This window comes from Pseudorasbora parva, chromosome 10 (assembly GCF_024679245.1).
Source record: "Pseudorasbora parva isolate DD20220531a chromosome 10, ASM2467924v1, whole genome shotgun sequence".
Taxonomy (NCBI): Eukaryota; Metazoa; Chordata; class Actinopteri; order Cypriniformes; family Gobionidae; genus Pseudorasbora; species Pseudorasbora parva.
In genome coordinates, this window is record NC_090181.1 from 7,328,750 (window position 1) to 7,347,668 (window position 18,919).

An 18,919-nucleotide genomic window follows, 5' to 3' on the forward strand; every position below is an offset into this window, starting at 1 on the left:
TGCGCACAAAGCGGTGATGTCCTTAAGCGTGGAGAAACCCATGGCTATCTCAGCTAATACAGATATGATCCAGAATCAGATCCGGAGGCTGAAATAAATTGAACAGGAGATACAGCAGCAGCAGGACGTCCGTCTCTGTGGTATGTACTGTATTTAGTGGCCTGTCAACATTTGTGTGTCTTTACTCGCAGTTTATGAGGACATGATTCGATTTATGGACTATTGTATGCGACTAAACTTTAGCAGTAGCAAGCAAAACGGTTTTGCACATCAGACTAGTGTAACGTTATATAGAGAACAACAATGGAGTACACTCAAAAAATGAACTTATGATGCTGTTCACTTTATTTAAGCAATTAATATTGATTTAACACCATTAAATCAGGTTTGTGGTTCAAATGTGATTGATTCATGTTAAACTGACTTAAAACCGTTACTCTTTGACATAACTTGATGTGTTTAATTTGAAATAACATGATTAAATCAAGTTAGCCGAACAAATAGGACTTTCACTTCCCATCATGCTTTGCAAATGGGCTGAATCTGGAGATTAAATGTTTAAATACAGTGCTATTTTATGCATTTCTAACAAGATGAGAAAATGGAGAGACTTTTTAATGTTTAATGTTTTGTTTGATTGTTATTTAAAAGTTTGTGTTATGTTAGTGTTTTTGGACGTTACCATTGTGGTGAAGTGTAGAGCATGTGCTTGGGGTGAGGATCTGCTAATAACAATTAAAGTTATTTTAATAATAAAAACAATTACTTTGGGCACGCCATGGATGTAACAAAACCATCTACACTCAAAAAAAATTATTCTAGCTGTTTGCTCAGTTTATTAAAATAAAATAAGCTGAAACAACAGAAATCTTAGTTTTTTACTTGTGTCATTTTATTTGATTTTATTGGGGTAAATGAAATCAAATTTGTTAAATGTTAAGTTAACCTAAACCATTTGTGTTGAGACTACATTAATTATTTATGTTGCGCTGACTGAACTGGGCAGTGTATTTCTATTTCCCAGCATGCTTTGCATAGGGATGCCTCAGGAGAGTAAATGTTGAAATGAAGTGCTGTTTAATTTGTTTGTTTTTTAGTGAAGGGAAAGACCTGTGAATGTTTGATGTTATATTTGACAGTTATATTGGACATTTAAAAGTTGTGTTATGTTGGGTTGATTTTTTTCAGGTTACCATTATAGTGAAGTGTAGACCTTGTGGTTAAGTTGTGCTGTTCTCAACGAGCTGCAACTGTGCTTATTCCAGTGACGAGAAATGCTTTACTTGATCGTTACTTGCATGTTACAATTAGCAAGTGATTATGTGTTGTTGACTAATAGTTTTTATAGAAATAAAGAAAACTAATTCATGTGACGCAGTTCCCATAGGATAAATATGGCCATCAGTTCTATCCCTCTCTATCCTACTTTATCTAGTTGGAATGACATGATTTTTTTTAAGTTTGGGTGGTTTTACTGACACCTATAACGTTAGTGGTCAGGTAAACAAATCTATTTAAACACACACCATAGATCGCATGCTCCATTGATAAATTAACTAACGTTATACACGGTCGTGTCGTTTACTGATGTTTACTCACGTGACGATAGCCAACAACATAGACATTTGAAGCAGTTTAACTCACCGCCTGTTTCCAAAGCAGGACTGAACCTTTATCGCTGGGACCGCTCCGTCAAAAACATACTTCTTTGGTTTGATTTGGTGAAGTCCTGTGACAGCAGTGACCGTGGAGATCCGTGATGTTGTGAAGCTTCCCGTCATTTCTGCGTTCAAATCGGTTCAAATGCAGCGCTGCCTTCCCGGAATGCTGTGCTGAAGCGTTGAAGTCGCTTGATTACACCCATAGGAATAAAGTGGAGCGTGGCGCGGACTATAACGACATAAGTGTTCACGGACGACTGGATCTGCACCTGAGCGAGAGTTTATGGGCGTGCATTTCCTCTCTCGCTCTAGTCACGCGCGCGCGCACCCTACCGGGAGAAGAGCCCGTACGGCCCATACAAGGACCTTCCGCTCTGTTCACGTCAAGCCAACCCATACTCGAAGAACTCTCTGAAACTTGTGAGAAACCGGAAGGAGTATTTTTGACACAGAAATACTCCATCAAACGTCCAACATTAGTTTTTGAAACTTTGTCTATGTTTAGGATGGGAATCCAAGTCTTTAACAGTGTAAAAAGCTCAGTATGCATGAAACAGCATTTCACCCCCCCTTTAAGCAAGCGTTTTACAACATGAAAATAACATTAATGAACATCAGAAGGTATGTTGAAAGAGAATGTTGAAATGTTGCATGTCACATGTAATCACTCAATCAGTGTTTTTTGAAAGACGTCAATAAAACTGTCATATAACATAACATTTTCCTTAGAAACATAATTAGTCAAAAAATGTACTTATGCACAGTAAAATTTTAGGCCCGGTTTTCACTCGCTGACAGGTTTTGCGAAATTGCGACAAATGCCTAGCCTGACGTGCTCATACTCAATTCTAGTCAGAATATGAGTCTGAAACTGCTCCATTGGGCTGTGATTATGAGGCGTGTTTCAACCCAACCAGGAAGGACCTCAATTGGATAGACCTACAACCAATCAGAGCAACGGAGCGACGCATTCTCAAATGTTTTCTCCGCAGGTTGTTTTTTCGGTTCTCGGATCAGCAGTACAGAATCGAAAACCGTTTCTGTCGGACACGTTCAATACTGAGAACCGATGAGCCGATGAATGCGCATGCGTATTATTTGTTCAGAGGAACGAAAGTATATAAAACTAATCACGTTTGGAAACATCATAACAAAGCTGTCTTATCACAGTATTATTTTAAAGTTTGGAAACAACGGATTGTAAAACGGTCAAATTAAACATTTATGTGTTTTATTAATAATCCATGATATTTTCAGGAACAGCTTTTATCTTATTTAATAAACAAGTCGATACACATTTTAAAATGTAATCAAAACAGTAGGTATGATATAGACACATATTCAGCTTGCAGCAGTTCGCAGCTCAGCACCCTATGCTCAGCACACACACACTGATACAGCAGTTCTCGAGTCAGATCGACCGGGTTGCAACAGTTCTCGGATCACCAGTACAGAATCGAGAACCGTTTCTACCGGACACGTTCGATCTTTCGGACATGTTTGATTCTGAGAACCGGTGAGCGGAGATACTGAGCATGCGTGATAGCGTCGTAACCGAACTGTTTCTCTCGGACTGGGACAGCTGATGCTGATACATGAGCACGGGTGAACTAAGGATATGTGTAAGTATGTTATGTCAATGTAAGTTTATTTAATCCGTGTAAAACATCAGTGTTTGCACGACAGTGGCTGTATTAAGTGCTGTTGCAAAACATAAATGAAAAAATGTATCCAAGATGATGATGATATCAATAATAATTATTACTATACTAAGTTTTGATTAGAAATACTTTATATGAATGTGTTTGAATGTATTTTCATCCGCTGGTATGATAGAAATGACGTCATTACGTAAAGACGTAAAAGAACCGGTGATCCGTTTTTTTTAATAGGATCATTGAAACGAACTGTCCGAAAGAACCGGTTCGCGGAAAATAACCAAACTTCCCATCACTAGACCGAACTGCCCGACCTAAACATTTTGTGGGTGGGGCTAAATTCGGCTGGAATCCAGGCTAGCAAATGCCTGAAATCGTGGCCAAATCGGTGCTCGTTCACACGAGTGACAAATCACGCAGTGTGAATGATCAAAGACATCACGATCTGAGAGAATGAAATGTACATCTGCTGTGTGAAATGTGTGATGACCTACAGCCAATGAGAGCGCAAGGCACAGGGCAGCGGGAAGTTTGGGGAGGAATTATAGATCAGAATATCAATATTTTAATAGATATATTTAAAATTCTATCAAAAAGAAACAAAGCACAAACATTTGCTTGACCATCCGCACATTGCAAATGTATTTATTTACCTGAACACAGTCCTTGCTCCCCGCACCATTTCAATCTTTTTTCTTCTCCTTTTTGCTGCAATTCAGCACACGGTCATTAATCATTTTTGATAACAATTCCAGTCTCATGGAAGAACTCCGAACTCATGTACGTGTAATCTTGCGTTATTTCCTTATCACTTCTCATGAATGTTTGCTTGTGAATTGTAGTTTGCGGACCAGACAGAGTTGTCTCCGAGTAAGTTCTTTATTTTCTTGTCAGATTGCACCAGAATGCTTCATTTATGTTAAAATCACAAAAAGAATGCCCTCTGACCCCCCAAAGAGTTTGCAGGTCACTATAATTATATATTCATGTGTGCTAGTTTATAAATGGAAAAATAGATATTTGGGTAGTCTGCTTTGACACTTGTGTGATCTTGAGGGAATTGACTTCATCCACTCAAAGTGCCTTGTGACCACAAAAGTAACTGCAAAACACTAGTTGTTAGAAAAGTTTTAGCAGTTCCTCAAAATAGGAACACACCAAAAATGCTCCTGAACACACCTGGTTTACAGACCAGCACGCTCATGAGTGAACAGATGGGCTCATGCGACGGCATTTGATATTTAAACAACTTGGTGCTGGACGTGAAAATGATAACCGCGTCGGGCTGAAACTAGTGTCTTGTGTCACACCTGTCGTCTCATTGCGCCGGGTGTATGATAGAGCCCAAAGGGATAGTTCAACCAAAAATTACATCTCTGTCATTAATTCCTTACCCTAACATTGTTCCAAACCCATAAGACTTCTCAAATGAACTCAAATGAAGATATATTTAATGAGATCTGAGCTTTCTGTCTCTCCATTGACAGCTACGCAACTACCACTTTTAAGCCCCAGAAAAGTAATAGACATCATTAAAGTAATCCATGTGACTCCAGTGGTTTAACCTCAGTTTTATGAAGCAACGCAAGTGCTTTGATTGTGCAAAACAAATGAAAGGAAGTCTTACAGGTTTGGACCAACATGAGGTTGAGTAATTCATGACAGAAATTTTCATTTTTTGGTAAACTATCCCCTTAAGTCTCGCATAGTCTACAGATCATTTCTTTAGACGTTATAAATTGTTAAATGTGAGAATGGCAGAAGATGTTTATGTTGTGTAGGCTTCTGTGTTTTTCTGAGTTCTTTCCTTAACTAAACTCCTGCCCACACAAACTGACGATGTGTGTGATTCATTTAACTTCCAGTTATACAGTTACAAATCTGCTATACTTAAGCTCATAATTTACAAATAAACACATTTTCACAGACTTAGTCATATATCAGTATGCTTTCAGTACAAGGTGATGCATAAATGTGTCTTCTGTTCCATGTCGGTGGTGTATGTTGTTAACTTTTCAAAGGCCTTTACTTGTCATGTTGTGTGTGACATGACCTTTTTGGACATTTAATTGCATGTTAAAGGGTTACTTCAGCGATTAGCATATGGCTTTGTATCAATAGAAACCCTGGAGTATATTCAAATAAATGTGCTTTCCCCCCTCATATCCTCCTGAGACAAGAGATTTATGCATTTTATTTCTGGAAAAATTTCTCCTATGATGCAAATTGACGATATTTGCATCATAGGAGGAATGTTTGGCCAAAGGCTAAAGACTACAGCCAGCAGAGGGAGCCATTTCCGCATGTTTTGAACCCGCGCATGGGGGATGGGAGATCTCACGCAGAGCTCAGCTCAGCTACAGGCACTCATTTAAACGGAGCTATGGTGATCAATGTATGTCTTTTAACTTCTCTAATGAATTTCTATGAAAGTTAGGCTTGCAAAGGCATGAACTGAAACGCGCCAGACTGAACTCGCGTTGTGAATGTATGCCGCGAGTGTAGTAGCGATTACCTCAGCTCTCATCACGAGAGCTCATCAGATCATTTATCTCACTCCTGCAGTTAGTGCTCAGTGCTGTGATACTCGCGCGGTCACCCACTCATTATATTGAACAGACACGTTCAGTTTTTAATTGTAGTGTCTTCTCCAACTCAGTCACTGTAATCCAGTCTCGGTGGCTTTGGGAATGGCCTCACAGGGCAGCGAAGCATTCTGGGAATTGTAGTCTTTCATCCCCATGAGACAAAAATACATTTTCTGTCTTTTCTCAGTCTAGAAGGCACCAAATTCAAAAATAATTTCACATTTCTACTACATTAATGACCCAGTTTAAATACAGATTCATCTTCCCAGCGCTGAAGTACCCCTTTAATTGCAATAGTTTAAAATACATTTATTTTAAATGTCATGTCTTTAAATATTTTTGTAATTACACATTTGTAATGAAGTTGCGATTTAAAATATATACATTTTAACTGTATATTGCATACTACAGTTAAAATGATGATCATGTTCTTTACATGTGCTTTAGTATATTAGTTAAAACATCAAAATAAGTGTACTTCTTTAGAGCACAACAAAAATATGAAATATCTATTCAATTTTAATATTAATTTTTAAATTCTGTCGGTTTTCATGTCGTTTTTCTGTAAACGATCTTATTTTTTGCTTCATAGACAAAAGAAAATCATGATGGTTTGCAAAATCATGAGTGTGAACAAGTATGATAGTATTAGACTATAAAGAAGCGCACTTGCTGAATATTATGTTACAACTTCTGTCATAATAAATGAAATCAGAACACATTTCTGAATGTAGTCAAGATGCAGATAATAATTGAAGTTTCCTGAGAGAGACTAAACCTGTTTGTCTATGGTAGCTCAGCCTTTTTCTTTCTTTTGTCCTAGTTTTTTTTTTTTTGTTTCATAGAAAATGGACAAATAGGCAACTCACCATCTGGACGTGCACTCAGTTCTAAATCACCGTTAAAGGAGCTTGCTTTGGATGCAGCATTTATAGCACTACTTAGACCGGGCAGCTTTCACCAGGGATATTTTGGCCCATCTTAAACAACACTAAAGATTTGCTTAGGCGTTTACTTTTAATGTGGCTGTTCTGGATTATTTACCCAAGTGAGATTTAAAAGGTATACTGTGTGATATGGACACATGAAACTTCTGAATGTATTACATATAAAAACTAATATCACACTGTAACTCTTCCTATATAAACATCATTTAGTACAATACAAGGAGCCAGATTTAATCCTGTTATACTGGGGGGTTAAGTCTGTTCTGTCTGGCATCCGATTCACTTCATCTCTAGTATATTAGTGAAAATCATTTGGTTCTATTTGCTTATTTGCTCAACTCAAGAGATCTTGAAGCAACCTTTTGTTGTTTGTGGTGTACTGAATGTATGTGTGTGTGATCTGAAACGGTCAGCCCTGTTTAGTCAGATGGGTCTGGTTAAAATGGAAAATGTGCCCTGTGTTTCTGGCAAAAGCTACCCCTTTTCCAGTAGACGTTCTCCAGTTTTGTGTACCTGCTGTGCTGTAAGACCACTGCCACTGTCAGAAGCCGCACTGCATGATGGTCCAGCGGCTACAGCAAATTTGACTTGTACTAGGTAACTGGCCAGCATATATCTACTTGAGTTGAGCTGGCTTTTCTTTCTCTCTACCTCTAAACGGTTCTGGCTCTTCTCCAATATGAAATTGTGGAAATTCGAGAATAATATTGTATATTTGAGATGACCTGTTACATTATAAATGCAGTTAAAAGAAAAATAATATTCAATTGATGGCTAATACTCAATAAAAACTTTAGAGGGAATAATATGAGAAGAAGTTTATTTTAATAAAGTCAATATGACATTAGAAATTATTTTACTTTATAATGGACTTTCATGGTCTTATTGTTCATGATTGATGAGTGCACATTATTCCAGGGATATAAAAAGACACCTTCATTCTGGTATGGAACACTATTTTATCATTTTAATCAGTTACTAAGAGTAAAATTAAGTCTGTGCCACTTTTCACATACATAAGGAAATTGAGTTGAACTTGTGAATGGAGTGCCGTGTTGACTTGAAGCCAAAAATCAGTCTATGGAATGGATGGATGGATGGATGGATGGATGGATGGATGGATGGATGGATGGATGGATGGATGGATGGATGGATGGATGGATGGATGGATGGATGGATGGATGGATGGATGGATGGATGGATGAGTGGTTGGACGGACAGACGGACAGACGGTGGGTGGTTGGACGGAGGGACGGCCGGACGGAAAGTTGTACAGATGGACGGACGGACAGATGGATAGATAGATAGATAGATAGATAGATAGATAGATAGATAGATAGATAGATAGATAGATAGATAGATAGATAGATAGATAGATAGATAGATAGATAGATAGATAGATTGATTGATTGATTGATAGATTGATAGATAGATAGATAGATAGATAGATAGATAGATAGATAGATAGATAGATAGATAGATAGATAGATAGATAGATAGATAGATAGATAGATAGATAGATAGTCTCCTCCATTATTCTAATGTCTTGGTTCTGATAACTCACAACAGAAATCTATATAAGGCCATGTGATTTTCAGCTAAGCTATTTTCAGATTCATGATTCATAGCAATTTTACCAAATGATCTTGAGAGTTCCTGCTACTAAAACCTGTGAAACTCATTGAGCTGTTTTAAAAATCAGCAGCTCTGGTTAATTTATTGCTCAATCATTAGAGTCTAGTCAGGGTATTCTGTCAAGTGCTCCATGGCTTATTATTCTGTCATGCCCTCACTGCTCTATTTAAATAAACTTCTTGTGTGTGTGTGTGTGTGTGTGTGCAGTGGCTTATAGGAGACAGAGAGAGCCCATGTTCCCCTGGTTGCTCCAGGAGTCACGGCAAGCCTGTGTGTGGGTCAGACGGACGCAGTTATGATACCAACTGTGACCTGGAGAGGGCGAAATGCAAGGACCGCACTCTCACCCTCGCCCACAGGGGCCGATGCAAAGGTCAGTGGACGTCAGAAACTTTTCTGATCATTTCTGGAAAACATTGAGGTATCTTCAGTTACATGTGAGCATTTTATAATTTTGGTTTCACTTTATTTCGATGGGCCTTTAACACATTCTGTTGACTATAAGTGGCGTTGAACCTACATGTCTACAAACTGTCATTGGTGTGTTAGTAGCCCAGACAGCAACATAGTGTCAGCCCAGATCAGGCCCAAATCTGGTCGACCCAAAGCAACTCCAGGTTTTGGTCTGGGAGAGTATTAGACTGGCAGGGTTAGAATAAGTTGACATAGTTGAAAGGTTAATTATAGTCGGGAGAATGCCTGTTGGGGAGCATCAAAATTATTCAAGAATAGTATTTACAGCTTTTTAACAATCAGTCTACTGATCCTCTAATGAGAGTTAGTTGACATGTAGTTGCAAAGTTACTTATAGTTGGTAGAATGCTCAAAAGGGACCATCAAAATAAAGTGCACTTAAAATAGGGCTTATGTAATGAATGGCATTTTAACACCAATAACACAAAACGTCTGTTTACGCAGAATGAATAATTAAAAAAACTAAAATGAATAATTATTTATACATTTATTTCCAAATTTATGTATTTCTTTCTTTCTTTATTTATTTATTTCCATATATATTTCTTTATTATTTTATTTATTTCTACATGTATTAATTTCTAGTTTTATTTATTTCCACATTTATTTATTTCTACATTTGTTTATTTATGCATTTATTTACTTCTACATTTATTTCTTTTTACGTTTATTTATTTCCACATATATTTATTTTTACATTTCTTTGAGTGTAGGGTAATGAGGAGGGCAGGGTTTACCTCAGACATAGCAATCGAGCTCAGAGTAGGCGAGGGCGAAGCGTTGAGGCGATGGCCCCAAAAATAGCCTGTCATCAATATTGTTCCCCCGAACATGACCAACTTTTTGAACATTTGGTCATGTATTTATTTATTTATTTTTATTATCATAATTTTTTTAAATAACGCATAGGCCTAAATAGAAATGATCAGAAACAAATCTACAACTGGACCACTTTTTGTGTGAGTGAGTGTGTGTGTACTTCAAGGAATGAAATTAATGGATTGGATGGAAAATATCAAGAGCTTGCATTTAAGAGTCCCTGTTATCAGATCTGTTAAAGATGCTGTTCATATTTGTTAGCCCAGCAAATTTTACAACAGAGTTAGGGTGATATGAATTAACCTGTGATATAAGATTTTGACCATATACCTATCCAAGTCCTTCATCACAGACAGTATCAACATCTGTAGGCTATACCTATTGTATTTCGGCCACAACACAAGGTTTCACTGGGGCCTCAGCGCTTCGCTCTCGCCTACTCTGAGCTCGATTGCTATGTCTGAGGTAAACCCTGCCCTCCTCATGACCCTACGCTCAAAGAAATGTAGAAATAAATAAATGCAGAAATAAATAAATATATAATTAAATAAATATCATAGCTATCAAAATCCAGTGTTCGGCATTTTGCGTACGTGAGTTTTAGTTGTAGATGTCTAAAAAAAAAAGAAAAAAAGTGTACTGTGCTAATTAATTGAGATTTCTTACAGCTCTTACAGGTTGTTGGCCTTGTTTGTTTCGTTGCTTCTATTACTCTCCCCTTTTTTGTAAGTCGCTTTGGATAAAAATCGTCTGCTAAATGATTAAATGTAAATGTAGAAATGAATAAATGTATAATTAAATAAAAGAATAAATAAATATATATGGAAATAAATAAATAAATAAATAAATAAATAAATAAATAAATAAATAAATAAATAAATAAATAAATAAATACATACATACATACATACATACATACATACATACATACATACATACATACATACATACATACATATGGAAATAACTATAAATAATTATTCTTTTTTGCTTTTCTTTTTTGCTTTTCTATGTATATTTATTTATATATTTATTTTTGCTTTTTTTACATTTCTGTGTATTTTATTTATTTATGTATGTATTTCTTTTATTTTGAATATTTACAGCTGTGGCATTCCATACTATTAGCTTAAAACTGCAGTCCTTAAGTTTTTTTAGTTAAAAATTATCCAAAATCAATTTTTTAGCAAGTGCATAACCAGTCAGGGTTCAAAACTATTGCATTACCTTAGCCCAACACACAACAGTAAGAATCATTTTGATGGCAGATTGTAATCCAGAAAGGTCCAAATGACAATCATCAGAAATTTAGATATATTACCTGGCATTCAGGACTCCTCTCCTGTGGCCTCATGAGATACTAAAGTGTCCATCAAAAATTGCGTCTGATATCACATACTCTCTTGAGTTGGTACTTATTTTGTGTATTTCACTACTGCTTAAAAAGTACGTTCCCTTATTTAGATCCCCACACGCCAGTGACGTTCTGAGGTGACATCTCTGTTCCCTCCTTCAGGGAACGAGGCTTGTATGCGTAACAGAGATGTTCTGCATAGTATGAATGTGTAAAATAGATATAATCTGCTGTTGTCTTTATCAAGTACTGTGAATTCAGACATACTTGTCACAGATAGTTTTTTTTTTTACCTACTATATAGTAGGGGAGTATGCAATTTCGGATGCAACACCAGTTTTTTGTTTTATGAAAACGACTCTTTTAGGCATGATATTAGAGAAGTACACTCTAAAAAAATGTTGGGTTGTTTTAACCCAATGTTGGGTTAAATATGGACTAACCCAGCAATTGGGTTGTTTTAACCCAGCGATTGGGTTGTTTTAATCCTAATGCTTAAAACAACCCAATTGCTGGGTTAAAACAACCCAATTGCTGGGTTAGTCCATATTTGACCCAACAGTGGGGTTTTTTTACCTAGAATTTTTTAGAGTGCATATTCATTTGATTGAAAACTAGTAAAGGCAACAGGAACTTCACAATGAAAGCACAAAACAAAATAAAAGCCATAATTCAAAAACATGAAGCCAGAACAAAACTAAACATACATGACATACATATGTTAAAGGGATAGTTCACTCAAAAACATATTTTTTTTTAAAATGCTGTCATCATTTACTTATCCTCATGTTGTTTCTTTGTTCTGCTAAACACAAAAGAAGATATTTGGAAGAATTTTTGTAACAAAGCACATTTAGTGTATTTAGATTTAGAGTAATCATTCACTATAGGGTGGGGGGGGGGGGTGGTTGTACTATCTGCTTCGTTACAAACATTCTTCCAAATATCTTCTTTTGTGTTCGGCACAACAAAAAAGCTCATACAAGTTTGAAACAACATGAGGTTAAGTAAATGATGACAGCATTTTTTTCACTATCCCTTCAAGTAATAAATATGTAAATGTGTCTTTATTTTGTTTTTATTTTTTTAATATTGAAATTTCAGATAAAAACCGGGTGAGGATTGATCAACCTCTTCCTGCGCCCACACTGGTTTCAGAGGTCAAAGAGCTGACAGGTATAAAAGGTATGAGCTATGAGATAAAACAAACCTGTATATGTGGAACCATTTCACTGTTTGTATCACGTTTGTTTCATGACAAAAGAGCAAACCCACTATAATTGTTTTGTCATGGAATGTAGTTTTAAGAGTTTTTAGGCTAGACTGTAGTTGTTTAAACTTCACATGTGAGGTTTATTAATTAAGATCTAAAAATGTGCTTCAATGTTTTTGGAGACGTTAGCTCCAGGCCCTCACCGGCCGTTTCAACACTCACGTACCCGCCGAGAACAGCCTTACCTCAGCCCGGTCTTCTGGAATTTGCCGTTGGCACTGATGTTTCCATAGTGGTATAAAGTGATCTAATTCGTTTTGGGGATATCTAACGGACAATCTTTGGTCTTATTAATCTATTATTTGTTCCAAAGCAAATAGTTTTGTCTAAGAGCAAAGTTTCAAAACTTTACATATTTTAAATAACTTTGATTCTGTATCAGAGCGCTGCCTTTGTACTTTTGACTGAATTGCTTAGCAACTTTTATAATGGCTATTGTCTCAAACTCGGTCCTGGAGGGCCACTGTCCTGCAGAGTTTAGCTCCAACCCTGATCAAACACACCTGAGCGAGCTAATCAATGTTTTCAAGATCACTAGAAAGAGTTTGATCAGGCTTGGAGCTGAACTCTGCAGGACAGTGGCTTCATGAAGCAGTGTTTGAAAATCATCCATCACTACTCATGCTGTTGCTCATATACACTGATCAGGCATATCATTATGAGTGAGTAACACTGATTATCTCTTCATCACGGCACCTGTTAGTGGGTGGGATATATTAGAAAGGAACTGAAAATGTTGTCCTCAATGTTGATGTGTTGCAAAAATATGCAAGTGTAAGGATTTGATCGAGTTTGACAAGGGACAAATTGTGATGGCTAGATGACTGGGTCAGAGCATCTCCAAAACTGCAGCTCTTGCGGGGTGTTCCTGGTCTGCAGTGGTCAGTATCTATCAAAAATGCTCCAAGACAAAGAGACGAGCTACTGTAGCTCAAATTGCTCAAGAGGTTAATGCTGGTTCTGACAGAAAGGTGTCAGAATACACAGTGCATCTCAGTTTGTTGCGAATGGAGCTGCATAGCCGCAGACCAGTCAGGGTGCCCATGCTGACCCCAGTCCACCGCTGAAAGCACCAACAGTGGCACGTGAGCATCAGAACTGAACCATGGAGCAATGGAAGAAGGTGGCCAGGTCTGACAAATCACGTTTTCTTTTACATTACATGGATGGCCGGGTGTGTGCGCGTGAACACATGGCACCAGGATGCACTATGGGAAGAAGGCAAGATGGCAGCGAGTTTGACCTTCAAATTCCCCAGATCTCATTCCAATTGAGCATATGTGGGAGGCCCTGCCTCACAACTTACAGGACTTAAAGGATCTGCTGCTAACATCTTTGTGGCAGATACCACAGCACACCTTCAAGGGTCTAATGGAGTCCATGCTTCGACGGGTCACGGCTGTTTTGGCAGCAAAAGGGGGACCAACACAATATTAGGAAGGTGTTTATAATGTTATGCATGATTGTTGTATATTACACCTTTAAATTTTAAAGGCTTAATATGTTTTAAACTGCGTTGGCCTCACATTCCTCAACATTTTTTCACATTGGGATTCAGTTTTTTCTTTCTTGTGTTGGCACCAAAAAGGTGGCTGGTCTCAAATGAACACATCTGTGTGCGTGTCAGTCCAGAGAGAATATACAGTCCCCGGAGCTTTAGAGCAAACTACCAAGGGAACGCGTATGTCCGCTGGTATGCATGTAAGTTTTTGCAGGCCGTGTTCACATACTGAAAGGCAGACTGGCTGGCTTTAAGTCACGGTCAGCCTGCAACATCAGTTTCATAGACTGGACTGTGTTAAACAGTCAGTTAAAGGATCCAGGAATGATCATTGTCATCACTGTGTTTAGGAAAAACACTCATTTGTGTCTTTTCACAAACTCTCTTTAGATATTCCAGGTGCCGTAAAGAGCTCAATTACTTAATTGAAATTTTGGTTAAAGTACAGTTATTTACTCAGTATAAATGTAATTTTTTTTTTAAGAAATCTCTTTAGAAAACGGAAATTTAAAACAAATGAAAGTTAGGTTTATTAGGGCTCTAGACAAATAATGCTTGTTATTGCATATTTTGTCCCATAGTAATGTTAATGTGTTTCCTGAATTGTGTGTATAATTATATGTAATCAAGGTTAGTTTCTGTATGTTGTACGGTAAGATAAACACTAAAAAGTTCAGATTAAGAACTGATGGAGGTCCTGTGTGTCAGTATAATTAACTCTATGTTGTCGGGGGCTGACTGACTGCAGCCCACCTGTCTCTTCCAGTCGATCGCTCACAGACTTCACAGATTCAACAGGTGTTTCTCATTTCTGCATCAGGGATGATTTAAGAGCATCTGCTCACAGGCATGCGTAGGGCAGATTTGCAATTTGTCTCTGTGTGCTTTCTAAACTTACGTCTGTCTGAGTTCATATCTTCATGCTATTGTAATGCAGGCATTTTAGGACTGAACTGTGAATAGATTAAATAGATTAAAAGTGTGAAAATGATCTGCTGGTATCACGTGGTTTTTAGCCTCCCCACTTCTTGGGTGCAGTCCAGCACTGAGGTCCAACTTGTTAGTGTTGTTTATTTGACTAGGATGACTAAATCCTCTCTGAATTCATACAAAGTGCCTACATGTTGGAACACGACACTCAGCATTGCCGTTTCAAAACCTCACGTTTTCCTTGCTTAGATGAAGTTGCAAGATTAAGACGATTCTTGATGCATTTCTTTAGATGGATGTTTAATGAGATGGCTTGTCCAATAATCCTGTCTTCAGAAATCCACTTGTTAATCGGTTTCAGGTTTTCCATGGTCCAGCATTTTTAAAAAATGATTTTTAAATTAGGAAAACTCATGAACAACCTTAATGGGTCATGGAAATGGCATTAAAATTCATTTATCGTGAATATATATTTTTGTATTTGCTCAGGGCTGAATAGAATTGCTCCTTGTGAGTGAAATTTCCAAAATGCACTGTAAAGTTGGGATAGATTAATAATAATGATGATAATAGATTTAATTTATAATGCACTTTTCATTCCGAAGAATGAATGGGAAATGTGAAAAATAACACAAATGAATAAAAAGAAAAAATATGGAGGTGCATGTCCGGTGATGCATTTATGTGTGAGCAGGAGGATTTTGTAGTCGATCCGGGATGAAACGGGAAGCCAGTGCAATGAGTGTAGGATGTGAGTTATGTGATCATATTTACAGACTCTCATAAGGCCTCTGGCAGCGCTGTTCTGGATGTATTGAAGCATCTGGATATTTTTGCCAGAAATCCCATTACATTACTATTTTTAACGTTTTTAAAAAAGAGGTCTCTTATGCTCATCAAGTCTGCACTTTAAACAATAATATTTAAAACAATAATATTGTAAATATTATTAAAATAAAAAAGAAGTTTTCAAATAGAAATAGAAAATAAAATTTCTATTTTATTATACTTAAAATATAATTTATCTCTGTGATGAAAAGCTGATTTTTCATTATCATTACTTCAACATGAATATTTTCTAACAATATAAATCGTTATGGTCACTTATCAATTTAACACATCCTTGCTGAATAAAAGTATTAATTTCTTTCAACAACAAAAAAGAAAGAAAGAAAATTACTGACCCCAAACTTCAAACTACATATTTTTTCTTTCTTTTTTTAAATAAATGCTTTTTATTTAATCAAAGAATCCTAAAAAAGTATCACAGGTTATAAAAAAATATATTAAGCAGCAAAATTGTTTCCAACATTGATAATAACTGAGTATCAAATCATCATATTAGAATGATTTCTGAAGGATCATGACAATGAAGACTGGAGTAATGATGCTAAAAATTCATCTTTGAATCACTGAAATGAATTATATTTTTTTGTTTATTTGTTTATTTTCGAACATGAGAGAAATAAAAATACAATAATGTTTAGACATTTTTAAAAGAAACAAGTAAAGATGAAAGAGAAAAAAAAGAAAAGAAAAAAATAACAAGTAAAGATGAAAGAGAAAAAAAAGAAAAGAAAAAAATAATAATAAATAAAAGAAAAAATAAGTACATTCTATCTCATGAACGAAAAAGGAGTAGGAAGAAGTAAAACTTATATACTCCTACCCCTTTAATTATTATTTTTCTTTAAATAACATACATATGCCTACGCCTACTCATACACATATATACATCGACACATATGCATACTCATGTACATACTCATTTTAAAGCATATTAAAATAGAAAAACATTATTTTAAATTGTAATAATATTTCAAAATATAAAGATGTCTTTCAAAACATTACAAATAATAATGTTGTTGTTATTATGACTGTTTTCTAATAATCCTATCTTCTGGAACTCATGAAAAATCATGGAATAAAAGATCATGGAAATGACAATTTACATTTGTAGTTACTTAGCTTTAAAAATAGAATTGCTCTTTGTCAGGGAAATCTCTATAAAACATTTTTTTTAAATCCCTATCCAGTAATCATGGAAAAGTGATGGACAACTGGAAAAGTCATGGGAATACACTAGCCAAAAAAAATTGTGTGTGTCATGTGTAGTTTTCCCCTTATTACTCAGTAGCATGCCTAATGTATTCAATTTATAGATAATATTTTCCAAAGAAACGTGAATTTAAGGTATTTTTATAAATTCCCTAGAATCAAACCCATTGTGACACTAAATGTACTCAAAGTGTAACAATAATTACATTGTGTGCAGTTATGCATATTGTTTCTGTATTGCAGAAGCGGGCCAGACGAAATGTCGGACTGAGAGGTTTCAGGCTCTGGAGCAAGCCAAGAGGCCACAGGAATCCATTTTTATCCCAGAATGCAATGAGGACGGAACATTCGCTCAGGTCCGTCAGAGTCCCGGGCCGCTGCACTTAATATGTTGCTTCTGACATCGACATTCGAATCCTAAAGCAAAGTGGACAAATTATCCTTCTAGCCTTCTTCCCCAGCCTTGATAGGATTCCACAAAAAATTGCACTTGTGTGTTTCTCATCAGCACGGCCGCATAGGGAATCTGAACGGAAAGTGTACATTAAACCGCATTTATAGACTCGCAGCCTCTGTTTCACCTGCGCCTTTGCTTTGTTAAACAGCGATCATCCAGTCCGCCTAAGCTTTTAATGCCTCGTCGTTTATGAGGGTCGTTTTTCACTCTGAATAATTGTATTCCCCCAGCGCAAGCGCCGGGACGTTTCGCGCGGGTCGTCCAGGAGATACAAGAGCGGTTACTGGAATTTCCTCTCACCTCTATCCGTCTGTATCTCCTCCAGGTCCAATGTCACACCCTCACAGGATACTGCTGGTGCGTGACGACAGATGGCAAGCCAGTCAGCGGCTCTTCTGTCCAGAACAAAACGCCAGTGTGTTCAGGTACTGTATGTATGCAGATAGTATCTCTAGACTGTTTGCTTGGATTATCGCTTTGTGTTTAGGTCGTGCTGAAAAGCAGAGCCGCTAAACCATCAGGTGCCTCGGTCAAGAAGTTGTGCCTGTAGTCCATCACTTTCAAAGCCATTAGACATTGTTTGATTTAAACCGTGCTCTTTGTTTTGGTGGAGTCAGCGTGATGTTAAACTCTAGCCACCGCTCTGTTTAGTTTACCTCTACTGTGTTTGTGCATGGAACCGAGAGCTGATGGATAATATCCTGCAGGACTTGCGCTCTCTCAGAGAGTTCATCCGTTTTTCTTATCCCTGCTTTACGGTTTCTACATTTCTGCTCCTTCTGTCTCTTTCCAAATTCACACTCCATCAATCTCTGTCTTCCTCTGGTTCATTCTCTACAATTTTTCCTTCTTCTCCATCATTGCGTTCTCATTTCATTGTATTAACCGCTTTCAGTGGACGGTTGGAATGAGGGAGCTTTTCTCTTCGTAAATGAATGGGAACACTTGGCTCTAATGGCCCTGATTGTTCTGTTGGAGATAACACCGCCGGCTCCTGCCAGAACTGGATTACATTATGATTGGAGCACCTGGTTCTAGTTTTTTCGTGTGTCTTGACATTTTATGGTTACATGCCATCTCACGCATTGCTTAACCTTGATGTTCAATTTCTGCTAGCTTTCTGGATGTTCCCTTTAACCGTTGTCAGTTCAGTTCATCTGTAGTGCATTGCAGAGACACCTCTAATGGTCAATATAATTCATTATATATATATATATATATATATATATATATATATATATATATATATATATATATATATATATATATATATATATATATATATATATAAACACACATACCTTTTGCCTAAGTTACTTTAGTTAATACTATTTTCATTTCTGCACCACTAGAATTACCAAATGTAATTACCAAACAAGTTTCCAAACAGATTTATCAAACAGTTTAGCTGTCCCAGTTCATCCTAAATTTGAATCGGTACGTTACAAAAATGTTGTTCAAATGTTGAAATGAGCATTCCAAAGATTCTGTGCACACTCTAATGGCTAATATTTCTCTCAACCCGTTGAGACCACAAACACAAAAATAAAAAATAATAAAAAAT

At 36.7% G+C, this 18,919-nt stretch overlaps 1 protein-coding gene across 7 annotated transcripts in view; it reads left to right on the plus strand.

Annotated features, from left to right (window-relative positions):
• The window catches only part of smoc1 (SPARC related modular calcium binding 1), a 76,724-nt gene that overhangs the window by 12,523 nt on the left and 45,282 nt on the right, over window positions 1–18,919 (plus strand). For 5 of the 7 annotated variants that reach the window (XM_067454976.1, XM_067454977.1, XM_067454979.1 and 2 more), the window contains exons 2-5: window positions 8,697–8,862; window positions 12,241–12,321; window positions 17,142–17,254; window positions 17,681–17,780. In XM_067454976.1, coding sequence (XP_067311077.1) covers window positions 8,697–8,862; window positions 12,241–12,321; window positions 17,142–17,254; window positions 17,681–17,780 — 460 coding nt within the window. Of the gene's footprint in view, window positions 1–8,696; window positions 8,863–12,240; window positions 12,322–12,952; window positions 13,072–17,141; window positions 17,255–17,680; window positions 17,781–18,919 lie in introns of those variants that run through there. The other 2 variants (XM_067454978.1, XM_067454982.1) reach the window with 2 other exon arrangements.